The sequence below is a fragment of the Lepisosteus platostomus genome, chromosome 6 (genome assembly GCF_059453375.1).
Source record: "Lepisosteus platostomus isolate fLepPlt1 chromosome 6, fLepPlt1.hap1, whole genome shotgun sequence".
NCBI lineage: Eukaryota > Metazoa > Chordata > Actinopteri > Semionotiformes > Lepisosteidae > Lepisosteus > Lepisosteus platostomus.
In genome coordinates, this window is record NC_142616.1 from 3,593,645 (window position 1) to 3,620,271 (window position 26,627).

The 26,627-nt window shown below is 49.7% G+C and overlaps 2 protein-coding genes across 2 annotated transcripts; both read right to left on the minus strand.

The window, feature by feature from the left end:
• Positions 1-6,553: 6,553 nt before the first annotated feature.
• Positions 6,554-7,832, minus strand: LOC148659638 (E3 ubiquitin/ISG15 ligase TRIM25-like). The gene has a single exon (XM_088637551.1). The coding sequence runs from the start codon at positions 7,586-7,588 to the stop codon at positions 6,869-6,871; it is 720 nt and encodes a 239-aa protein (XP_088493677.1). The 5' UTR covers positions 7,589-7,832; the 3' UTR covers positions 6,554-6,868.
• Positions 7,833-16,871: 9,039 nt separating this feature from the next.
• Positions 16,872-26,060, minus strand: LOC148659639 (E3 ubiquitin-protein ligase TRIM39-like). The gene is made up of 6 exons (XM_088637438.1): positions 25,416-26,060; positions 22,416-22,511; positions 22,037-22,270; positions 21,756-21,915; positions 21,375-21,434; positions 16,872-19,400 (listed from the first exon to the last, which is right to left on the minus strand). Exons 1-6 carry the CDS (start codon positions 26,004-26,006, stop codon positions 18,856-18,858), a joined length of 1,686 nt encoding a protein of 561 aa, XP_088493564.1. The 5' UTR covers positions 26,007-26,060; the 3' UTR covers positions 16,872-18,855.
• Between the last annotated feature and the right edge of the window lie 567 nt (positions 26,061-26,627).

Here is a 26,627-nt window from a genome sequence, read left to right on the forward strand (position 1 = left end):
CATGTCCTGTACAGAGTGTTTGTTCACTCTTTCAACACTGAACAGAATACATTTACGATGACTTATACCTGCTGTTGGGGTTGGGGTTAGGGTTAGGGTTAGGGTTAGGTTGTTACTGTTGGTCCCAGTAAACAGCAAGCCAGCAATGAACAAACTGTGTAACGGGTTGTGTGTCGTCCTGAATTCTTTTTCTTTTTGTCTGTCATTCCCCTATCTCTTCACAGTCATCTGCGCAAAATACACAGAAATACTGTTTCTTCCCCCTTCAACTTATACCTCTCCTGCATTGTACTGTGTAATTCCCAGTTCAAGTGTATTTGATGTCTGCAGACTGTAGTCTAAAAGCGTTTGAGGTTTTTGTGCTTAAAGATTTAGTGACTGACCAACAATAACCTAAGACATTCTTATTTTGGCAGGATATCAAGAACAAATGATGTTGGGTTTTCCTATCGCTCTGTTTGTTCAGACAGATCAAGTCCTGACTGTTTCTTCCTGCTGACCCATCAGCCTGGTTGATGTGTGAAGAGAAGAAGCCATTTCTCAGACAAGAGAGAGGCCTACAGGCCCCAGAGGAGCCCCTGTACCAGAGTCCCACTGCTGCCGCTCACAAGAGGCTGTGTGTCTGTGAAGCTGCAGGGGAAGAGCAGTGTCATCATACCATCATTATTGTGAGACTGGCTCTGCTCCTGAATATTCCAGTTATTCACAAATCCAGGGTCTCAGACTCTGACACATTCTGACAGATGGAGAATGGCAAAGGGCTGTGGCAAGACGGACTTCCCAAGGAATTCTACACCTGCTTCTGGGACACCCCAGTGGCAGACCTGGTGGAGGTGGAACAAGAGCTCTTCCATCAGCAAAAAGCTTGGACACAGGATGAGGGAAGGTGTCATCTCTCAGCACTTCAGGAGGGGTTCAAAAGATGCTCTGCATGGACATCAAGATCGTGTCCAAGCTACTGGCCATTAGATTGAGGACCACCCTGCACCACTTCATCAACAGCCACCAGATATGTGGGGTGGGAGGGTGATAAGTCAGCTGGAAAGTTTCAGCTGCTGGACAGAGATACTGTACTCTGAAGTGGGTAGTAGGGTCAACATGAACAGACATCTTTGGGATTTCATCCCCCAGGAATCTGGAGTAGGACAAGGGTGTCCTCATTCACCTCTTCTCTATGTTCTCATTACAGAGCTGTAGGCAGAGGCACAGGGGAAGTCCTCAAGATCTCCCAGTACACATGACGCTGTTCCTGATTTCAGACTGGGGGTTGCAGAGTGGGCTGCAGGTCAGGGAGCAGCCCACTCTTTGGACACTGGAGGGAAAGGAACATGCCGCCAGAAGGTCTCAAGCTTTGCATGGAGCCCCTAATGATACTGGTGGTTTCATTCCAGAGCCAGGACAACAAGAACATAAACTGGACAGAGAGGACCGTCAAGGTCAACGTGTAACTGGGCCTGTGGAAGACTTGCACGCTGACTCTCATGGGGAAAGTGAGGGTGCTGAAGGCAAACATCCTGCTGGCTTAAGCTGACCTGGTCGTGGTGTACCCTCTGTCAGCCAGACTCAGACAAGCTCTGCAAGGGAGGGTGGAACAGGTACGAGTACATCACAAGTAACCAGATGTGCCAGACAGTGAGGAAGGGGGAGAGATGTGCCGAATTTCCCCCTGAAACTCCACTGCATCTTCTTCTGCAACCTCTGTCACTAGGGGCTGGACCCCATCAGTCACAATTCTCAGTACTTTGTCAGGCTGTGGTTCTCCCTCCCAGTGAAGCATCTGATCCGGTGTCAAATTTAGTCCTAAAGCATAAAACTGACCGAAGACCTACTAAGAGGTATGAGGCCGTGAGACATCCAGAGCTCTGCACCAACAAAAGGCACTATACAAGGAAGAGGAAGGAGGAACTAGTCACCAGGGAGAGACAGATGATCCTACAGGTCACCGGGAAGGGGCTGACGATCCCATGGGAGACCTGGGTAAAGACTCAACCCAGAGGACTAGACAACAAGCTGAAGGCCCTCAGCTGGATGACTGTGCACCAGAGCTGGTGACCAGAGAGGTGTCATGCCCTCTGCAGCCAAAGGGCGCTCCTACTCTGTCCTGTCCCCAGTTCCTTGTGCTTTGCTATCCTTCCGGTGTCTCTGTCTCTGGGGATATATATGTCCAGGTCTTTCATTCCCCTTGGCTCAGCATTGACGTTCGGATGTCCTGAGACCCGCCCAGCACCAGGTCGCCCCACGTCCGCTGCCTGAGGACATTGGTTTCTATACGACTCCTGAACTGCTGAACTGTTTCATCAGAGCAAAAGAGCACTGGACAGTACTGAGGGCTGAAGAAAACCCAGAAAACCTGTTCTTTAGTGCTCCTTTTGAGAAATGGACAATCGCAGGTTCAGAGCCAGGACTGCAGCCAGTGGTAACACCCAGGAGGCTTGGAGGGGCTCTTATTGTGTGAACCAGCCTCACTGACCACTTGCAAAATAGAATGATTGAGAATGGACAATCACTCTTTTTGAGACTATTTAAATTCTGTAGAAGAGTTGTTGTCAGAATTGTATTCTCTGTAAGCACTGTGCACTGCACATTGTTGTAATAAAGTGCATTTTCTTAAATAAACTACACCCACTGGAACTTCTGTGTCCATCTGTGTGTTTGACACAGTGTGTCTCTGATCCACACAGAGCGACTGTCTGCAAGCTTGACTTTCTGAATTCAGACGTGTATCAGCATGTATCAGAGTGTGAATCAGTGTGTGTGTCAGAGTGTGTATCAGTTTCTGTATCACTGTTCCTGCTGTGTGTTTGAGCTCCAGGTATATTTCAGAGGGGAACTGTTGTGAAAACAGACTCACAGTGTAAAATCTCTGCTCTGGACCCGGGCTCTGGAGTCAGCAGACTGTAGACTTCAGTCACTGGGGAGACACACAGAGAAATGTCTCATCAGGGCTGCAGTAACAGAGTATCAGGAATAACATGTTCTACTGTACTGGGACTGTAGCCCCTATTAAAACGTTCCTGTTAAACTATATACAGCACAATATAACAACACACTTACTGTCATAAAGATTTGTGAGACTGGAGATTTTAAGACATTTCACCTAGAATTTGAATCATTGACTGATAAGCTGCTCTGATAAATACAGTCACTGCACAAAAAATCCATTAACAATATAAGAGAGAAACAGGAAATATATAAGCTATCCAGAAAGACATCAGTGTGTTTCTCTACTAACCTGTTGTGGAAATCTTTATTGATTCCTTCTTGCAGAGATCCTCCAGTCGCTCTTTCAGTCCAGAGACGGCTCTCCTCACTGCCTCAGGAGAGAAGTGTGGATGGACAGGGATGCTGGGTGAGTCTCCAGCTCCAGGAGGGACACAGACAGACTGGAAACCCTGCAGCAGGGAAGAGAAAGAGGAGTTTCCAGTCAAACACAGCACACATTCCTGGGGAGAAGCCAGGAGCAGCTCTGTGTGAGAGACACCCTTCTGTACTGCAGAGTCACAGAGCAGTGATGTTACCTGGAGGAAATGGATGTGATCCTCTGTGTGTGAGAGCTGGTTCAGCTCAGAGTCTCTCCCCTTCAGCTCAGTGATCTCCTTCTCCAGTTGCTCTAGAAGTCCTTCAGCCTGACTCACTGCAGCCCTCTCTTGAGCTCTGATCAGCTCTGTGACCTCAGAGCGTGTTCTCTCAATGGAGCGGATCAGCTCAGTAAAGATCCTGTCAGTGTCCTGTACTGCTGTGCGTGCAGAGCTCTGAGGGAGGAGACACACACTGGATTATTACACAGGAAAACACTCAAACTACATTATGCTGTATGCTCTGTTTCCAAAGGGTACTGTCCAGTGTCCAGCTGTGGAAATGTGTGTCTGTGTGTCCACTCATCTGCTGAATACCCACTCTGAGTGACTCCACAGCCTGTCTCAGCTCCTGCAGCTTCTTCTCTCTCTCCTTGAGTCTCTGCTGGGTTTGTGTCTGTGTCTCCCCCAGCTGCTTCTGTGGAGAAACAGAGACACTCAGGACATTTCTGCTGTAAGAGAATCACATCACAGAGACACCCCTTAGAGTCACCCTGGGAAATCCACACTCTGTATCCCTGATGTCTTGTCCACACGAGATGTGTTTCCTGGTCCTGTCTGACATGCTCCTGTTTCATGTCTAATCTACACCGGCAGCGTGTGCAGCGCAGCAGACACCTGACACCTGGGTCTGCACATCTGTATGTGAGGTGAAATGTAAAAAGAAGATAATTGTGTTTCAAATGATATATAAAACATCATCTAGAGATAGTTCAGGTGGGGAGCTGCGTCAGCATGCGTAGGCTGCAAAGGAACAAGCAATAGGTTTATTCCATACTGAAAAAAAGAAGAAAGAAAACACAACGTTTCGGCTGTGAAGCCTTCTCACACATGAAGAAGAATAAACCTATTACTTGTTCCTTCATAATCTAGAGATTTCAGATTTCATTCATCTCAATATACACTAGTGTCCTGACTGCTCTCGGCATCTCAAAACAGAGGACTACAGCAGTGCTGATGAGCCTTGTTGCCACTAGTTTCTCTGAGTGGTCAGAGGAGACCTTGAGGCTGACGTGCTTGACCGCTGGATGAGGTTCTGGACCAGGCAGACCCTGTGTCCGACCACATCTCACATCCTGTCTGCTTCTGGGAAAATTCAGATCATTTCAGAGGAGAAAATGAAACATGTTCTGTGTCAGATTGACTCCAGCAGAGCCCAGCGTGAGTCTTGTATTTAATAAAGCAGGTGAAGGTATTATACCACAGTTCACTGGTTTATGTGTCTGAGATCCACCACCTGCCTATTAGATCCCCTTCCCAGCACTTTATTTCAATCCTGTTTCTCTGCTTTCTGCCCCATAGTCCTCAGTATAATAAATGAATCCTTGAGCACTGATGTGGTACCAGTGGCTTCACAGCTGCTGCTGTTACCCCTGTGTGAGAAAGAGAATCATGGCTCTGGACAGCCTGAACAACTTTCACCCTCTATCCAACTTTCATACCCTTTCATTACCTTTTCATGCAGAAAGTTTACAGTGTGCTGTTAGATTTCAGTTAAATAATCCTCTTTGAACTCCAATATGGTTTCAGACAACCTCACAGCACAGAAAGTGCCCTGGTCAAAGTCACAAACGATCTTCTAACGGCTTCTGATTCTTGTTCTCTTTCTGTCCTCATTCTTACTGAACTCAGTGCTGCTTTCGACACTGTCAGCCATGACCTCTCACTTTCTTGTCTTGAGACTGTGTTTGGAGTTTCTGACACTGCTCTTCAATGGTTCCAGTCTTACCTCACTGATCACTTTCACTCTGTCTCTCTCGGCGATTGTAGCTCTGAAATTGGACTCATTAAGTCTGGTCTTCCTCAGGGGTTGACACTGGGCCCCTACCCTTCAGCATGTATGAGTTCTGATGATACTCAAATCTGCAGTACAGTATGTCCATACTAAATTGACACTGACATGTCTCTGCTCTAATTGCTTCTCTGACATAAACACATGGATGACTCACAATTTCCTTCATTTAAACTGCTACAAGACAGAAGTCATGCTTCTTGGCACACCAATGCAGTATCCTTATCTGTGGATGACACTGTACTGGAGTCACAGTCAAAATTGAACTTGGGGGTGATATTTGATCCTGGATGACATATTCAACAAATTATCAAAACATCATTCTTCCACCTCAGAAATACTGCCAGGCTGCATCCTATGTTATATCTAATTGTTGCTGAAAAGCTGGTGAACTCTTTCATCTTTACTCATATTGACTACAGTAACGCTCCACTCGCTGGGGTATCTAAACCCACACTGAACAAACTTCAGTATGTCCAGAATATGACAGCCAGAATTCTGACCAGGTCTAGTGCAAGTGATCACATAACTCCTGTCCTGAAGTCCCTGCACTGGCTTCCTATCAGGTTTCATGTTGACTTCAAAGTCCTCATGATCCCCTAAAAGTCTCTGCATGGCTCGACACCTCAGTACCTGTCAGAGTTACTATCATCCTACTCCCCACCTCACAACCTTCACTCTTCTAATTCTGGTCTCCTGTCTGTCCCCCAAGCCAGCACTCTGGGTGAAAGGGCTTCTCCTGCTGCAGCCCAGAGCTCTGGAATTCTATCCCTGTGGATGTCATAGAGCCACCTTCCCTGAGCTCTTTCAAATCCAGACTCACAATCTTCTGTTTCAGAAGGGTTTTAATTTAACTGGGTCTGTTTCTGCTTCTTTGCTTTTATACTGTTTTCCAAAACCCCCTTCTACCTTCTACCTTTTGTGTTCTGTAAAGTGCTTTGAGAAGCCATTTTAAATCTATCATATAAAAATAGAGTTTATTATTATAAATAATAATACTATTGTGCTGAAATTAAAGCAGGACTTAATTAATGAGGGTGCAGTCTGATCTAGAGGTGTTGAGTATGCTGTGCATTAATGAGGGTGCAATCTGTTCTAGAGGTGTTGAGTATGCTGTGCATTAATGAGGGTGCAGTCTGTTCTAGAGGTGTTGAGTATGCTGTGCATTAATGAGGGTGCAGTCTGTTCTAGAGGTGTTGAGTATGCTGTGCATTAATGAGGGTGCAGTCTGTTCTAGAGGTGTTGAGTGTGTTGTGCATTAATGAGGGTGCAGTCTGTTCTAGAGGTGTTGAATGTGGTGTGCATTAATGAGGGTGCAGTCTGTTCTAGAGGTGTTGAGTGTGCTGTGTGCAGTTGTACAGCTTCACTGGTGCTTCATGAGGACAGTAAAGAGAGAAACAGTGAAGGTGAGGAGGAGGAGATAATGAACAACAGATAGAAGAACAGGAGACACGTCCGAGACACAAAAAGTGTGGATCACAGCTGAGTACATGAGCAGGACTCAGCAGTGGAAATCCAGCATTACAGATACAGTAAATACAGTCCAGAGATCACTTAGAGCACCAAATATCCTAAATATCCTTTTTACATTTTGTACTAGACACTTTATGAACAGACACAAAGTCTTCACCTGTTTCTCAGTCCATCCTGTTGCAGCTGAGACAGTATCATGGCCTCTGTGTTCATCCATTACACAAAGATAACAAACACACTTCTCATCAGTACGGCAATAGAACTCCAGCAGTTTGTCATGAGTGGAGCAGATCTTCTCCTGCAGTTGTCCTGTGGCATCAGCCAGCTCCTGTCTGTGTCCAGGGTGAAGCTCATTGTGTAGATTGAGGTGAGTCTGACAGTAAGAGGCCAGACACACCAGACAGGATTTCACAGCTCCCCTCTGTCTCCCAGTGCAGACATCACACAGCACATCTCCAGGGCCAGCAGGACTGTGAGCAGGAGGAGGATCACTGAGCCCTGTCTTCTTAAGTTTCTCCACCACTTCAGCCAGGATGGTGTTTCTGTGAAGATCAGGTCTTGGGGTGAAGGTCTGTCTGCACTGGGAGCAGCTGTAGATCCCAGTCTGATCTTCCTGATCCCAGCAGTTCTTAATAGAGCCTTTACAGTAACTGTGTCCACAGAGCAGAGTCACTGGATCCTTCAGCAAATCCAGACACACTGAGCAGCTGAACTGGTCCTGAGAAAATGGAAAAGTGCCTTCTGCCATTTTTCTGAGAAGTAAAAGCTGCACAGAGAGGAGCAGTAGAGACGTAGCTGCAGTGAGGCTGTTTCTAGTAAAACGAAACTGATCTCTGAGTTTCACTTCCTGGATCTGCACAGAGCTGCAGGGGTGTGATTATTAGGGGGTGTGGTTGTTAGGGGTGTGATTAGGGTTGTCAGGGGGAGTGGTTTAGAACTGCAGTTATGAAACGGCTTTGGTGGTTGTTGTTTGGGGAAGGTGTGGGGTTGTAAGAGATGTGACTTACTGTGTCATTTTGGACTGACAGAAAGAAGTTTTTTTAATAAACATTGATGTCAGTAGCTGCTCAGGTGAAGTCAATCCAGTTGTTTGTGTTCCCAATAATCAAAACAATAAAATACTAACTCGCTCACACAGCATGAGAAGATCAGAGCATGATGGTGACAGACAAGAGGAGGCCAGCTGGCCCATCCAGCTGTTTAATCGTTGGGAGTTATTTGGCTCCAGGATCTCCTCCAGCTGTGTTTTGACAGAGGGGTGTCACAGCTCCACATGGTGCAGAGGATTTCACTGTCCGGGTGTGAGCTCTTACTGCGAGCAGTCCAGCCTGCTGTGTCTCTCTCTCCAGGCCAGTGAGCCCAGCCTGCTCTCTGGCTCTGCCCTGCAGCGTGTGGGCCAGCAGGGTACGTCCAGGGCTTCGTGCTTCACCTGCGCAGTGACCCCCCTGTGAGCCACACAGACCTGCGGAGCGCTGCAGAGAGTCACGAGCCCATCTCTCCCCCGAGAGACGCTGGAGGAGCAGATGGACAGGGCAGTGTCATGTGGGTGTGATTGTGATCTCCATCCACCCAGCGCAACAGCGAGCCCCTGATCTCTGTGTGCAGCAGCTCTTCTTCCTTCCACAGGGACTGACAACACCCCGTGTGTCTGATAATTACTAGAAACTCATTAGTCTGACCATCTCATCTCATGTTACTCTAAGGGGTTGTGGAACCTGTTTCACACTCCCACCACTGTTTGTGTAAAGCAGTACTCCTGTGCTGTGATGGAAACCCACTTTCTTGTCAACACCCCTGAGAAGTTAATCAGCCTGGATACAGTAAGTCTCTCCTGTATCTCCTGCAGCTGAGATTCACTGGTGTTCAGTGTGACGTTTTCAGAGGTCGTCTGGTCACAACCAACTGGAATCTCAAGGCTGTACTCCTGAGAAAAGCCAGGATTTTTTCCTCAAGTCTTTTACAACAAAGGCATCCTAAAACACAAGCAAGTTCCCTCTTTTAGGAAGAGAACCCCAAGCAAATGGAATCCTTAATACAAACACCTGTCACGCTCGTAAACCCCTCCTCTTAAGGAGGCTCCAGCCCTTCCTAGTTTAGTGTTGATCTCCTGCACCTGCCTCCGGTTCCTGCCCCCCCTGCTATACAAGCCAGGCGTTCCTGCCAATCTGGGCTCAGCTGTGGAAGATGGACACCCGGAAGCCCAGGAGCGACTCAGCGGCACAGGCTTCATCACGGTGTCCTGATCTTCTGGGTCCGGGATGAGGGAGCGTCTGGCCCCGTGACCCCCTTTTATTCCCCCGACCCTCCGCCAGATCCCGCTCCGGCTTGTAACTCTGCTCGTCTGTCAGGATGGATCACCCGGTCTTGGACTATTGCTACACTCATGGATTCACCTCGGACTCCCTTGGACAGTTTGCCTTGGACACACCTCCCCCAAACACCCCTGTTTTCCTCCAGCCCCGGTTGTGGAGCATCTTCAGGTGTGAGAAAGACAGGGTGGTCAGCAAAGGTAATGGTCTTTTTATCTGTGCTGCCTGCAGTTTGTCTTTGAGGACAACATGAAGGAAGTTAAGGAATTTCCACAGGTAACATCTCCTCTTCCTTTTATCAGCTGTGAACTTCACACCTGAAGGAGGCGTAGGTCCTGAGCCGCAGAGCCATATAATGATGTAGCGTTTTCGGGGTTCAGGGGGGTCTGCGCCCTCGCCACCACCACCACCACTAACGTTCTTTTTCTTAACTTTCTGCATAAACGATAACAAAAGAAATACAATCCAAACCAGAGTACATCTAACATTTCGAGATAAAAAGAACAGGTACACATGACGAAATCAATTCAGAATGATTCAAACGAGTTTAAACGAAATTAAATAGAGATGACGTCCGCACCGCTTAATCATGTAATGCTCAGGGGTGCTGCAGTAGAGCCTGAGAGCGATAACTTTGAGAGAATCAGGTTGGCGGCGGCGGCGGTGGCGATGCGACCGTATAATCTATCATTTTAGAGCAGCAGAGCACTAGGCACAAGCACTCGTGTTGTTCATCTTGACAGAATAGTCCATTCATTTCAAGGTATTTTTATATAGTGCCTTTCACAACAAGGTTGCCCCCAGGTGCTTAACATAGCAAGTGACCCTCAAGTTGTGAACACAGGACAGAAAAGACCAGGAGACAACGGAAGAGAGGAACCACAAACCCCTCAGTATGGAGAAAAAAAATCCTCTGGGGGTCCAAGGTCAACTGGCTGCCCAACCCCTTTGGGCATGTTAACATTATAGAATTAAAAAAGAAAAAATGAATGAGGGTATTAATCCAGCCATCATGTCTTCTGTGTGTCAGTACTCCATGCAGATCTCTGTGGCCCAGTAAATCCTCCTAAACGACAGCTATATCCACGATGTCCCTCTTGGATCCATGGCAGTGATGCAGCATCCAGCTCAGATGGTGCCCAGCCTGGGTGACATCCAGACGTGGGGAGGAGAATAGGATAGTCTGGTCAGAACAGATGTATCTGCCTGGTGGGCCAACACAGAGACACACAATGGCCTGTACAGCAGCACCAGCAGCCATGGCTGCAGCAGGCTATGATGTCAGGTGTGAGGAGGCGAGGCTGTGGTCATGGGTCTTCAGTCTGGATCTGAGGACAGATTGACCCGCAGGTACAGGCGATGGACGCTGCGCATGGGGCCGCCCGGAGATCATCCGCCGAGCTGTCGCCGAGCGATTTCGTTCAGCTGCGTTTGTCTTCCGGCCGGTTTAATAACCCGCTGTTCTCGCCCAGACGGCGACCCGGGGAATTGAAACACCGCCGATACTTTCAGCCACACCTCGGCCCCCTTACAGAGCCGCACAGGGGTCCTCACAGACGACACCCCCCCGACGGGCAGGCACGGCAGCGGAAGAGGCAGAAGCCCGAGTCCAGCGAGACCGCGTCTCAGAGCGCGTCTCCCCCACCACACCCCCGGCCCGCCTGGTCCTCCAGCACGGTTCCCCCTCCCTCCCCGCTCAGTGCCGGTCCTCGGTGTGAGCCGCTCTGTCGCGCTACGCCTAGTTCCTCGTCCCAGCGGCCGTGGGAGGGGTGAATCGCGCAGGCGGCCGAGATAGATAGATAGAGGAGACTTTATTGATCCCGTAGGGACATTGATGCGTTACAGCAGGCCAGCCCAAGACAAGCAAAAACAGACATCGGAATAGTTATAAAACAAAAGACAACAAAATAAATAAAAATGAATAAATACATAGGTGTGTGCAAAATGTGATGATCATAATCACTGTAAAAACAATAACATATGTGAGAAATGTGCATAGGTTTATACAGATTGAGTGTCCAAAAAGTCCAATGGAGCACCATGCTGTCCATAGACAAGCAGATGAAGGGCTGACAGTCCTCGCCTGGGGCAGCGTTCTACACCCTGACAGCCGCCGGGAGGAGAGACCTCCGGAAACGTTCCCTTGAACACCGCAGCTGGAGCAGTCTGGTGCTAAAGGTGCTCCGCTGCCCAGTAACAGTCCCATGAAGCGGAGGAGAGGCGTCGTTCATGATGGCTGTGAGCTTGGTCAGCATTCTCCTCTCAGCCACCAGCTCCATGAGTACATACGAGTACAGCCAGCAGGGCTACCGTGCTGCCGAGGAGCGGGGGAAAACCCTTTTTGGTTTAGGATAAGGATGGACTGCGCTCTGCAACGTGATTGATTTTTTTGTCGTGACTTGTTATTCTTGTATATTAATAAAAAAAATGCCTTATTCCTCTCTGCTGCTTTGTGGTTACGGACTCTTGGTTCTCTCCCTCGACCACGGCTTCAGGATCACGGCTTGGCTTCGGTTCCTCTCTCCCTGGTTTGGGGGGTCACTGGCTTCCCCTGTGGACGTGGGCTTGTTTGGCGGTGCAGATCTCCTACAGGGTCACTCCTCCGGCTCCCGCGAGTGGGTTCGTTGGCCGGATCTCTGACGGGCGGTTCGGAACGGCGACGGCAGGAGGTCTCGATCCCTGTTGTACAGGAGGGTCACTGAGCGGGGGAAAAGCGCACATTGTCGACGGTCCTCTGTGTTTCGCCAGGTCGTGTGCGCGGCCTGGTGGACACTGGCTGTGGCGACAGGGGGCTGAGCCGACATGCAGCGAGTCGTGTCGCTCAGAGAATCGGGAGACGAGCTTGTCAGACGCTGCAGCTTTTTTCTTTAATAAAAAGCCCTTAGAGGCGCTCGTTCAAATTCTGTGCCGTGAAGCGGGGCGAGTGGAAATGTTTCACGCCGGGTCCCCCGCCATCAGAATCTAAACCGCCGTTTGTTCTACTGCGGGAAGGTCATGGCTCATCTTTTTAAACAGTCGAGCTGTTGTCATCGATCCGCGGATCTTCGCAGTCACGGCCACGCCTCGGATCGCCACGGCAGCGCCGCGCGCGCCGGCGTTAAAGCCCGTCAAACGTGTGTCGGTCCCGCGTGTTGCGACACGGAGGGAGACGTTCAGAACCGCCCTGTGCGCGAGGTCTCAGGTCGGGTCTCGTTCAGATGGCGGCGGCGGGTGTCGGTCGCTGTGAGAAATGGGGGGTTTATAACCTCGCAAATCATCACACGTCGTGAAGAGAAGCTGTGCCGGCGGTGTAACGCCCTCATCGACACCCCTGACACGCACCTGTGCGACAGGCCGCCTGTGGAGACCCCCACAATCTCACACACGGACGCGCAGGAAACGGGGACGCGCACCCCGAAGAAAACTCGTCTCTCGATCGGGGGAGGTGGGGTCAGGAGGCGGGACCCGGTGCGGGGCTCACCCCGGTGGAGTCTGGGTGGGAGATCGACTGGGTCCCAAAACAGTGTGGGGACAAGAACGAGAGGAGCAGCCGGGCTCTGATACGAGGGCGAGGAGTCGGCAGCCGAAAGGTAATCCAGCCGATAGAAGAGACGAGTAACTGGTTTCAGAGCTCAGGGAGAGAGGGGGGGGGGGGGGTGAACAGGGTGCGGGGGCCGTTCAGCGTGACTGGAGCTCGTGGGCATGGCGGAGTGCTTGCGTGCTCGCGGGCGGGTCATGACGGGGGGGGGGCACTCGAGTCCTTGATCCGTGCGCGCGGGGAAGACGCCACCAGGCGGATCGGAGAGCAGCCTCTCGCACAGATCTGTGGGTAACCTCTCCCCCGCGGTGGGAAAGGCGCTGGGTTTCACACAGATCTCCACATTCGGAGTTGTGTTTCTCTCTCTCTACACAACACTTCGCTGTGACTGACCACGTTCTTCTTCAGAAGCGATTTTACCTTGTTGACAGAGACAAGGGAGTAAACAGGAAGTGTGAAATGAGCTAGAGGCTCTGCGATTGTGGCACTAATGTCAAAGTCCAGTAACGCGCTTGAATTGTCCGTTGACACTGCTGCTGAGCAGGCAGATGAGCGAACAGTCACTGTAGTACAGGCTGAAAAGAGGTGGATGTTCACACTCGTCCTCACCCCTCACGACAAATGAGGCTGGGAGTGTTGTGGCGAAGCGTGTTCCGAGGATTTTGCGTGTAAATGTATTCTTCAGCAGATCACCTGTACTGGCTACACGGGCTTCAGCAGATCTCCTGTACCAGCTACACGGGCTTCAGCAGATCTCCTGTACCGGCTACACGGGCTTCAGCAGATCTCCTGTACTGGCTACACGGGCTTCAGCGGATCACCTGTACCGGATACACGGGCTTCAGCGGATCACGTATATCGGCTACACGGGCTTCAGCAGATCACCTGTACTGGCTCCCCAGACACACAGCTGTCACTGTATTCGGCTCACCGCACTCCTGGGACACCCTGGACACATCGCAGCTCTGTGAATGTCGCCGCTGCTGCCTCAGGTCGGTCCCCCCACCGCTGGGGACTCGAACCCGGGCCTCCGGCGTCGCTCCACAGGGACCCAGCCAGCTGAGCTAGAGGGCAGATCTCCCTTTGACGAGGGGTCGACCTGCGAGTGTATGGATGAAAGGCAGCCTGCGCCACCTGCCAACGCGCTGAAGATGCGGCGGGGAAGCCACAGCGGTCTCATGCGCGAGCGCTGCGCTTGTGCCGGTGAAAGTAACTTCCCTGCTGCTCTCGTTCCCGAGATATAACGTCTAACGATTGACGTCTGACCTGGCACTGACGAGTGAGACCGGTCCGGTTCCCCTATGAGGTTGTGGGGGGGCTGAGTGACGTCACGACCCCGAAACGACAAGGCGCTACATCTGGGGAACGACAGCAGCGCCGACGCCACCTTCAACGGCACACGAGCGCAGCGCTGACGAAGGAGGGGGGGGGTTTCTTCGTTTGTGCTGTCTGCAGGGGGGTGGGCGGGGCAGCTTCCCGGCGCTCGAACCCGACCGTGTCGACTGTGGCGGGTAAGGCCTGCACGAGGCGCGTCCCAGCGCTCGGGTGAACCCGTTTCGATCAGGGGATGATGCCCTGTGCCCTCCTGGTCCGGCGCTGAGGGGGAAAGTGAGCAGTGTCCCCCCCCCCCCCCCCCGTGCTCCCCGCGGTGCTCCGGCAGGGGCTCGTCTCCCAGACGCTTCCCGGCTGTGTCCGCCAGGGGAGAGCTCTCCGCTCCGGAAGTCGGGCTGAAGAGGCTGCTTGGGGATTGGCCTGCCCCTGAACAGAGAGAGACAGGAAGACACACGGTGTCGTGTTCACAGGCGAAGGGGGTTTGAGGGAACGCTCCTGCTGACTGCCATTTTGGCCTGCACCTACACTAACGCGCACACACACACACGCACACACGCACACACGCACGGGGACGGGTTAGAGTGCTACACACACACAGGGTTAGAGAGAGAGGGGGGTACGGAGAGAGAGACCGTCATGCTTTCAGATGAAATGAAACCTGCTCGTTTCGATCCGTCTTTATTTCCAGAGCGATGGTGTTTTAAACTGATCGATGCCCACCAGCACGCAGTGGGGCTTGTCATGCAAGACCGTGACGAATTCGCCATCCACGCCTTTGAAAGGCACGCAACGCAGAAGCGGCGCCTAGACGTCGCCTATGAACTGGTTGTTCTATGACTTCTGTGTATAGACACGCCTGGTGATAAACCCGCCCGTCATATTGACAGGATGGGGCGATTTTACACTTCCGCCACCTGATCTGAGACCCAGCACCCTGGTCAGAGGGTCATGCTTGTACATTAGAAACCGGGTATCCCTCGCAACAACCCCCACAGCTCGGCTCATGGGGTGGTCTTTTCCAGAGCCCGGGAGGGGACCATCGGTAGGAAAAAAAAAAGTTAAATATCGAGCGAACGATTTACACTGCGTGCGCACGAAAAGGCTAAATCGTTCCCTCGTTTTCTCTCAAAATAACGTTTTCTAACTCTGCCCTTCGCAAGGACAGGTGCGGCACTAGCAGTGAAAGAGAGCTGCAGTCCTCACTAGGAAGTTCAAGAGTACAGGAGCTACAGTGCCCTAATAACTCCTCCCCAAACCAGAATAAAACTTCATCAGTTCATCTCTCTCCATTCTCCCAATCTACAGCAGTGTCAGACAGTTCGGCTTTATTGCACTGATATAAAGACACAGTAACGCGTTTGATAGTGTTTGATAGCATTGTTGTTAGGAGCCGGGGATCATGCTGGCCTTTTAGACACTTTCTGTGTGCGTGCGACTTCAGTCACACAAAGAAAACGAAGAGGAAGAGGAAACGTTATTTCGTGCGCCCGAATTGTAAATCGTTCCCTCGATATCTCTTCCCCCCCCCCCCCCCACCGATGGCCCCTCCCCGGGCTCCGTCTTGTCTGAAACCTACGCCAGTGAGCTTGGTTTTGTCCACAGCGCGCTTCGTTTCAAGCGCGAGCTGCTCGATGCCGCCGGCGTACCCTTGGGGGGGGGGGGCGGTGCCGGTCCCTGCAGCCTCCGGTCTCTTCGCCGACGCGCAGAAGACTCTTCGTCTCGGTCTACCGTGTGTAGGGTGTGCGGGTAGTGTAGTTCTCCCAGGCCCACTGCCCAGCTCCCGTCCAGGCCAGTCGCCCTTCCTGAATACCCCGAGAAGCACGCGCTGGTGTTCTTTGGAAACATCTTTGAGGATGAATCACCCGCCAGCGTAACACAGAAGCCGTTGCGGTTCATTGTGGAATCCTTAATACAAACGCCTGTCACGCTCGTAAACCCCTCCTCTTAAGGAGGCTCCAGCCCTTCCTAGTTTAGTGTTGATCTCCTGCACCTGCCTCCAGTTCCTGCCCCCACTGACTGGACACTCCAGTACATTGACACTGCACTGAGAGAGAGAGGGGTTAATACAGGCACACTGACTGGACACTCCAGTACATTAACACTGCACTGAGAGAGAGAGAGAGGTTAATACAGACACACTGACTGGACACTCCAGTACATTAACACTGCACTGAGAGAGAGGGGTTCATACAGACACACTGACTGGACACTCCAGTACATTAACACTGCACTGGGAGAGAGAGAGAGGTTAATACAGACACACTGACTGGACACTCCAGTACATTAACGCTGCCCTGAGAGGTTGGGGTACCTGTGGAAGAAGGTCATGAGGGACAGGAAGGAGAGCTCTCCCAGGCCGCCGGAGACACTGGCGAACACCACCCCTGAGAAGCGTGTTGGGGTAGAAACCAGAGAGACAACCATGATCAGTGGCAACAGCACCCCCAGGTTTCACAGGCCCAGAGGGGGGACCCTCAGCACCTGTAGCTTTCATCAAGACCACGACAGCTACCCTGGACAACGGCCACTGGAGCCCAACCCGTATCTACACTGCTACAACATCCAGCGCTACATCATGCAGGCCAGCAGCCACGTCACCCTGCAGCTCCCAGCTGGCAGCCCACTGGAGCCCAGCAGTGTGAGCCTGTCAGTACCTGGAGGGGAGACTCCTGGGACAAACTAAGGCTGCTGCTGGAAGAGGTGTGAGTGGGGCCAGCAGGGGGCGCTCACCCTGTGGCTCATGTGGGTCCTAATGCCCCAGTATGTTGTTTAAATTAAAGCTGCTGCAATTTTCACAAATCGCGATCTCTTAAACGCGTGTGATTTGAAGGCTCTGTGTCATTTTCGCAAAGTTATTGACATCTGAAAAATCGTGGTCTCAAAAATAGGCATTTTAATAAGCGAAGGTTATGAAAACCGGAGAAAACAAATGACTCTGAACTACAGTATAGCAGGGTTTCCTGTCTCCTTTTACAGATGGACGATAACATACCAGATTCACACTCACCTTTTTCTATACATACATTGTCATTGATCTCTGCAGTACTAAACACATCACACTGAATTAAACCTACAAGGTTCAGAAATATGTTTCTTGTCTTCTTCCACAGCTCGACAATAACACAGCAGATTTACACTCACCTGATTTTAAACAAACGGGATGTTTACAGTGTTAATTACAGTCCAGATTCAGAGCGAATTTTTACACACCGCTATTTTACACAGAAGACCGACACAGCTTTGTGGATCTCTGTCTCTCGTGGTTTAATTGAATGTGGCGCTATTACACAGGCAATGCACTGGGATAGGGGGGTGCTGTTCACGAGCCAAGAGCATTTAAACACCCACACTGCTGCAGCTAAGTGTTTTACACACCGGGGTTTGTGCGGCAATAACCCAGAGAACGATCTTGGGTAGCGCACACACAGCTCCTCATTACAGAGCTCCTGCAGCCTTTCTTCAGTGTCAGCCAGCACTCAGGGAAGAGACTTTTACAACCCTTTCGACAAGGGTGAGACACACACAAGGGCAGTAAAGTGTATGACATGACATGGACAGATCTGAATGACATTTTAGGCTCTCGAAAAAAGTAAATAATTAAAGAGCCCATTTGTTTTTTGCCAAACATTCTTGCGATCGATTGACTGGCAAGCACTCCGCGATCGACTGATTGGGCACCCTGGTTTATATAGATTAAACAAGGTTGAACACAACACCAGGAATGCGTTTAACTTCACTTTTTACATGAACAGTTATTTAGCAGCTCAGCCATCTACTAACTCTCCTGCTCTAGGGAGTGTCTCACAATTACCACACTAACCAGCGCACAAGGGAGTGTGTTAAAACTACCTCTCACGACACAGTCCCTCAGTGGAAAGAGAATCGTCCACATGAAATGTCCAAACGGCAGGACGGAAAAAAACTCGCCGCTGCCACCAAACAGCTATTAAATCCTGGGTTTGGTTTAGGATTATGGGCTTACATATTATAACACTTCGGGGTTCAGGCGGGCGGCCTTTGCCGCATCAGGTCGGACCCCCACCGTCAAGGACTCGAACCCGGGACTCTCACGTCCCTCAATAAGGACCCAGCCCGGTGAGCCAAAGAGAGACCTCTTTACAGCCCAGTAGCTGTAGTCCTGCTATCACAGGGAAGGGCGGCGACGTCACCGCTCTGATACCGGCTCTTACACACCCTGATGGCCGTATGCGTTACAATATGAAGGAAAACAGAGCTTTCACCGGGCGAACATCTCGATTTATTGGGAACTCAAATAAAGAAAAGAGCAGGAAAAAGGAGTAACGGGCACAGCGCGTCCACACCGCACTTTCCCCTGAGACACAGATCAAATAAAACTGATTTTATTTAAACATTAAACGTAACTCTAAGGGGAGCCGTGTACTAGATTGTCAGGGTCTGGAGCTGCTCACAGACACACCGCTGGTGATAAACTACAACTCCCATAACCACCCTGATCCACTTCCTGTCTGCGTCACAGTCCCTGTTCCTCCTGGCTGTGGTGACGTCAGCGGGTCCCTCCCCGTTCTGGCAGCTTCACGGTCACCGGCGCGCGCAGGTGAGACTCAAAAATTAGAAAAAAAAACACAGCAGGGTTTCCAGAGATATTTACAAGTCAGGAGTACAGCAGGCTGGTAGCGAGGTATATCTCCCTCTCTTGTACATGTTATTTTCCCCCGTTTAATTTAAAAAAAATTTAATATAACGCATTTAAACACAACACAACATCATCATTTCTACAATTACTACTGTGTTTTTGACCTCATCTCACTACCAGTCAGTAAACCCGTCTCCCAGTGTGAGCAGTGGCCAGAGAGCTGGGAGAGAGTCAGCCTGTGTTCATGAGTCAGTGACGGGTTTAATCTCCACACTGACAGCAGGCAGCAGCTCAAGGTCTTTATCAGAATCCCCAGTATAGAAGACAGGATAGATCTTCTCCCCCTGAGGGAAGACCATGTGAGTGAAAGTGTAGACATGAGCTCTGGACTCTGTGTAAAAGGAGACCTTCCTCTCCTCAATATCCACACACACCCCCAGCTTCCTGGGCAGCAGACTGAGGGGGAGTTGGGTCTCAGGGTCAGTGAGAGCAGAGAAACCAGACCCGTAAGAGTACAGACACCAGTAACCCTGCTGGGGAGAGATGCTGATCTCCCCTTTCCTCTCTGCAGACTCTCTGGTCACTCCTATTATCCACAGGTCATTCACCTCCACCTCCCAGTAGTGTCTCCCTGAGGTGAAGGCCTCCCTGCTCATGACACAGGGCTCTATATCAAACCTGTGAGGATTGTCAGAGAGACTCTTCCTGTGTCCCAGTCTCACTCTCTTCCCATCCTCAGACAGGCTGAGCCGACAGTGAGCTGTATCAGGGTCCAGAGTCACAGCAGCTGGGGAATAAAACACAAACATCACAACAGGCTCCTGCCGATCACAGTCCAACTCAACTCCATCAGACTGTGAAATGTCTTTGTCCCCAAACACACCGAGAGAGAAACACCAGTCACCAATGACTGCTCTTCCCTTCCAGAGAAACGACATCTTCTTCACTGTTTCACTAGTGTTACACATGGGAGTGATCCCAATATCCTCTAAATACAAACATTAAACACTTGTGTTCACAGCGATGAAACTTTATGTTTTTAAACGACATTATTAATAAACACAGGACCGACCGGACTGCAGGAGAAACTACAGCCTGACCATTTGCTTTCAAACACTTCACAACCCACCACAACGACCTGTATACTGTAAGAAACTGGACAGACTGTCTGTTAAACCGGTCTGTTAAACCGGTTTATTTCAAATCCCAGTTCAGCAGCTCGTTCATCTTCTCTAAGACCATTTTCCTGATGACGCAGAATAAAAAAGTGCTGAATTCAAAGACTGCATAATGCTCGTTTTTACAGAAAAAAAATATAATGGCAAAAGCAAAGTCTTACTGAAATATAAGAAAGCCTTAACACTTACTTTGAAAATGCGAAGAAATATCCAAAGTGTTCAGTTTAAAGCAAAAAAAATAAGACACATCCAGAAACCCGGAGAGAAAGACGAGAGAAACAGAGGCGCTCATACTGACTTCAGACTGCTCGCGCTCACTGTCCGCCTCTCTGATAGGAGAAACCAGCTGTCAATCAGTGAGCTCTGACCACTGAGAGACGGGGGCGGGGCTTATACATGCCCAGAGTGAATGGGGGTTTTAATCGATTCAAGAAGCTTTATTCTGGACCCCATCAGTCACAATTCTCAGTACTTTGTCAGGCTGTGGTTCTCCCTCCCAATGAAGCATCTGATCCGGTGTCAAACACTAGTCCTAAAGCAGAAAACTGACAGGAGACCTACTAGGAGGTATGAGGCCATGAGACAGCCAGAGCTCTGCACCAACAAAAGGCACTATACAAGGAACAGGAAGGAGGAACTAGTCACCAGGGAGAGACAGATGATCCTACAGGTCACCGGGGAGGGGCTGACGATCCCATGGGAGACCTGGGTAAAGACTCAACCCAGAGGACTAGACAACAAGCTGAAGGCCCTCAGCTGGATGACTGTGCACCAGAGCTGGTGACCAGAGAGGTGTCATGACCTCTGCAGCCAAAGGGCGCTCCTACTCTGTCCTGTCCCTAGTTCCATGTGCTTTGCTGTCCTTCCGGTGTCTCTGTCTCTGGGGATATATATTTCCAGGTCTCTCAATCCCCTTCGCTCATCATTGACGTTCGGATGTCCTGAGACCCACCCAGCACCAGGTCGCCCCAAGTCCGCTGCCTGAGGACATTGGTTTCTATATGACTCCTGAACTGCTGAACTGTTTCATCAGAGCAAAAGAGCACTGGACAGTACTGAGGGCTGAAGAAAACCCAGAAAAACTGTTCCTTAGTGCTCCTGTAGAGAAATGGACAAACCCAGTTTCAAAACCAGGACTGCAGCCAGTGGTAACACCCAGGAGGCTTGGAGGGGCTCTTATTGTGTGAACCAGCCTCACTGACCACTTGCAAAATAGAGTGATTGATAATGGACAATCACTCTTTTTGAGACGATTTAAATTCTGTAGAAGAGTTGTTGTCAGAATTGTATTCTCTGTAAGCACTGTGCACTGCACATTATTATAATAAAGTGCATTTTCTTAAATAAACTAAACCCACTGGAACTTCTGTGTCCATCTGTGTGTTTGACACAGTGTGTCTCTGATCCACACAGAGTGACTGTCTGAAAGCTTGACTTTCTGAATTCAGACGTGTATCAGCATGTATCAGAGTGTGAATCAGTGTGTGTGTCAGAGTGTGTATCAGTTTCTGTATCACTGCTCCTGCTGTGTGTTTGAGCTTCAGGTATATTTCAGAGGGGAACTGTTGTGAAAACAGACTCACAGTGTAAAAGCTGCGCTCTGGACCAGGGCTCTGGAGTCAGCAGACTGTAGACTTCAGTCACTGGGGAGACACACAGAGAAATGTCTCATCAGGGCTGCAGTAACAGAGTATCAGGAATAACATGTTCTACTGGACTGGGACTGTAGCCCCTATTAAAACGTTCCTGTTAAACTATATACAGCACAATATAACAACATACTTACTGTCATAAAGATTTGTGAGACTGGAGATTTTAAGATATTTCACCTAGAATTTGAATCATTGACTGATAAGCTGCTCTGATAAATACAGTCACTGCACAAAAAATCCATTGACAATATAAGAGAGAAACAGGAAATATATAAGCTGTCCAGAAAGACATCAGTGTGTTTCTCTACTAACCTGTTGTGAAAATCTTTATTGATTCCTTCTTGCAGAGATCCTCCAGTCGCTCTTTCAGTCCAGAGACAGCTCTCCTCACTGCCTCAGGAGAGAAGTGTGGACGGACAGGGACACTGGGTGAGTCTCCAGCTCCAGGAGGGACACAGACAGACTGGAAATTCTGCAGCAGAAAATTGAGAGTTTCCAGTCAAACACAGCACACATTCCTGGGGAGAAGCCAGGAGCAGCTTTGTGTGAGAGACACCCTTCTGTACTGCAGAGTCACAGAGCAGTGATGTTACCTTGAGGAAATGGATGTGATCCTCTGTGTGTGAGAGCTGGTTCAGCTCAGAGTCTCTCCTCTTCAGCTCTGCGATCTCCTTCTCCAGTCGCTCTAGAAGTCCTTCAGCCTGACTCACTGCAGCCCTCTCTTGAGCTCTGATCAGCTCTGTGACCTCAGAGCGTGTTATCTCAATGGAGTGGATCAGCTCAGTAAAGATCCTGTCAGTGTCCTGTACTGCTGTGTGTGCAGAGCTCTGACGGAGGAGACAAACTGTGGATTATTACACAGGAAAACACTCAAACTACATTATGCTGTATGCTCTGTTTCCAAAGGGTACTGTCCAGTGTCCAGCTGTGGAAATGTGTGTCTTTGTGTCCACTTATCTGGTGAATACCCACTCTGAGTGACTCCACAGCCTGTCTCAGCTCCTGCAGCTCCTTCTCTCTCTCCTGGAGTCTCTGCTGGGTTTGTGTCTGTGTCTCCCCCAGCTGCTTCTGTGGAGAAACAGAGACACTCAGGACATTTCTGCTGTAAGAGAATCACATCACAGAGACACCCCTTAGAGTCACCCTGGGAAATCCACACTCTGTATCCCTGATGTCTTATCCACACGAGATGTGTTTCCTGGTCCTGTCTGACATGCTCCTGTTTCATGTCTAATCTACACCGGCAGCGTGTGCAGCGCAGCAGACACCTGACACCTGGGTCTGCACATCTGTATGTGAGGTGAAATGTAAAAACAAGATAATTGTGTTTCAAATTATATATAAAACATCATCTAGAGATAGTTCAGGTGGGGAGCTGCGTCAGCATGCGTAGGCTGCAAAGGAACAAGCAATAGGTTTATTCCATACTGAAAAAAAGAAGAAAGAAAACACAATGTTTCGGCCCTGGAGCCTTCTCACACCTGAAGAAGAATAAACCTATTACTTGTTCCTTCATAATCTAGAGATTTCAGATTTCATTCATCTCAATATACACTAGTGTCCTGACTGCTCTCGGCATCTCAAAACAGAGGACTACAGCAGTGCTGATGAGCCTTGTTGCCACTAGTTTCTCTGAGTGGTCAGAGGAGACCCTGTGGCTGACGTGCTTGACCGCTGGATGAGGTTCTGGACCAGGCAGACCCTGTGTCCGACCACATCTCACATCCTGTCTGCTTCTGGGAAAATTCAGATCATTTCAGAGGACAAAAGGAAACATGTTCTGTGCCAGATTGACTCCAGCAGAGCTCAGCGTGAGTCTTGTATTTAATAAAGCAGGTGAAGGTATTATACCACAGTTAACTGGTTTATGTGTCTGAGATCCACCACCTGCCTATTAGATCCCCTTCCCAGCACTTTATTTCAATCCTGTTTCTCTGCTTTCTGCCCCATAGTCCTCAGTATAATAAATGAATCCTTGAGCACTGATGTGGTACCAGTGGCTTCACAACTGCTGCTGTTACCCCTGTGTGAGAAAGAGAATCATGGCTCTGGACAGCCTGAACAACTTTCACCCTCTCTCCAACTTTCATACCCTTTCATTACCTTTTCATGCAGAAAGTTTACAATGTGCTGTTAGATTTCAGTTAAATAGTCCTCTTTGAACTCCAATATGGTTTCAGACAACCTCACAGCACAGAAAGTGCCCTGGTCAAAGTCACTAACGATCTTCTAACGGCTTCTGATTCTCGTTCTCATTCTTACTGAACTCAGTGCTGCTTTCGACACTGTCAGCCATGACCTCTCACTTTCTTGTCTTGAGACGGTGTTTGGAGTTTCTGACTCTGCTCTTCAATGGTTCCAGTCTTACCTCACTGATCACTTTCACTCTGTCTCTCTCAGTGATTGTAGCTCTGAAACTGGACTCATTAAGTCTGGTCTTCCTCAGGGGTTGACACTGGCCCCCTACCCTTCAGCATGTATGAGTTCTGATGATACTCAAATCTACAGTACAGTCTGTCCATACTAAACTGCCACTGACATGTCTCTGCTCTAATTGCTTCTCTGACATAAACACATGGATGACTCACAATTTCCTTCATTTAAACTGCTACAAGACAGAAGTCATGCTTCTTGGCACACCAATGCAGTATCCTTATCTGTGGATGACACTGTACTGGAGTCACAGTCAAAATTGAAGAACTTGGGGGCGATATCTGATCCAGGATGACATATTCAACAAATTATCAAAACATCATTCTTCCACCTCAGAAATACCACCAGGTTGTGTCCTATGTTAGAGCTAACTGTTGCTGAAAGCTGGTCAACTCTTTCATCTTTACTCATATTGACTACTGTAACACTCCACACACTGCGGTATCTAAGCCCACACTGAACAAACTTCAGTATGTCCAGAATATGGCAGCCAGAATCCTGATTAGGTCTAGTGCAAGTGATCACGTTACTCCTGTTCTGGAGTCCCTGCACTGGCTTCCTATCAGGTTTCATGTCGACTTCAAAGTACTCATGATCCCCTAAAAGTCTCTGCATGGCTTGACACCTCAGTACCTGTCAGAGTTACTATCATCCTACTCCCACCTCACAACCTTCACTCTTCTAATTCTGGTCTCCTGTCTGTCCCCCAAGCCAGCACTCTGGGTGACAGGGCTTCTCCTGCTGCAGCCCAGAGCTCTGGAATTCTATCCCTGTGGATATCATAGAGTCACCTTCCCTGACTCTTTCTAATCCAGACTCACAATCTTCTGTTTCAGAAGGGTTTAATTTAACTGGGTCTGTTTCTGCTTCTTTGCTTTTATACTGTTTTCCAAAACCCCCTTCTACCTTCTACCGTTTGTGTTCTGTAAAGTGCTTTGAGAAGCCATTTTAAATCTATCATATAAAAATAGAGTTTATTATTATAAATATTAATACTATTGAGCTGAAATTAAAGCAGGACTTCATTATTGAGGGTGCAGTCTCCTCTAGAGGTGTTGAGTGTGTTGTGCATTAATGAGGGTGCAATTTGTTCTAGAGGTGTTGAGTATGCTGTGCATTAATGAGGGTGCAGTCTCCTCTAGAGGTGTTGAGTGTGTTGTGCATTAATGAGGGTGCAGTCTGTTCTAGAGGTGTTGAGTGTGGTGTGCATTAATGAGGGTGCAGTCTGTTCTAGAAGTGTTGAGTGTGCTGTGTGCAGTTGTACAGCTTCACTGGTGCTTCATGAGGACAGTAAAGAGGGAAACAGTGAAGGTGAGGAGGAGGAGATAATGAACAACAGACAGAAGAACAGGAGACACTTCAGAGACACAACAGTGTGGGTCACATCTGAGTACATGAGCAGGACTCAGCAGTGGAGATCCAGCATTACAGATACAGTAAATACAGTCCAGAGATCACTTAGAGCACCAAATATACTACTGTATATGTCCTTTTTTCATCTTGTACTTGAGAGCTTAATTACAGTCTCAAAGTCCTCACCTGTTTCTCTGTCCTTCCTGCTGCAGCTGAGACAGTATCATGGCCTCTGTGTTCATCCATTACACAAAGATAACAAACACACTTCTGGTCAGTACGGCAATAGACCTCCAGCGGTTTGTCATGAGTGGAGCAGATCTTCTCCTGCAGTTGTCCTGTGGCATCAACCAGCTTGTGTTTCTTCAATGGAGCAGCTTCATAGTGAGGCTGGAGGTGAGTCTGACAGTAAGAGGCCAGACACACCAGACAGGATTTCACAGCTCCCCTCTGTCTCCCAGTGCAGACATCACACAGCACATCTCCAGGGCCAGCAGGACTGTGAGCAGGAGGAGGATCACTGAGCCCTGTCTTCTTAAGTTTCTCCACCACTTCAGCCAGGATGGTGTTTCTGTGAAGATCAGGTCTTGGGGCGAAGGTCTGTCTGCACTGGGAGCAGCTGTAGATCCCAGTCTGATCTTCCTGATCCCAGCAGTTCTTAATACAGCCTTTACAGTAACTCTTTCCACAGAGCAGAGTCACTGGATCCTTCAGCAAATCCAGACACACTGAGCAGCTGAACTGGTCCTGAGAAAATGGAAAAGTGCCTTCTGCCATTTTTCTGACAAGTAGAAACTGCACAGAGAGGAGCAGTAGAGACGGAGCAGTAGTGAGGCTGTTTCTAGTAAAACGAAACTGATCTCTGAGTTTCACTTCCTGGATCTGCACAGAGCTGCGGGGGTGTGATTATTAGGGGGTGTGGTTGCTAGGGGTGTGATTAGGGTTGTCAGGGGGTGTGGTGAAACAGGACGCGGCACACGCGCTCAAACAGCAGCGAGGGACACGCGTGACGAAACGAGCCGAGAGGAAGTCGAGGAGTCTGGGACGTGTCACCATCCCCACCCCTCCTCTAGGGGGCGCTCCGGTCCTCTCCGATGTCCCCTGGTGACGGGCCCCTGCCCCCAGTCATGCCCCTCCCGCTGTTCCGGGCTCAGCACTGGGAAGACCCGCCTGCCAGCAGCTCCAGGAGAGCCCCGACGGCACGGGCTTCACCCCGACTTCACCCTGACCCCTGAGTCCGGGGCTCGCAGCGCCTGGTTCGAGTCCCTGTCCCTGCCCCGGATCCCCTTCCGGATCGGAACCCGTCTGTCTCGGATGGACCCCCCGGCTCCTGTTTCAATAAGTTTGAAACATTTATTTTCCTTCTCTAGGAATCTGAAAAGTGCAAAAGCAAGTGAA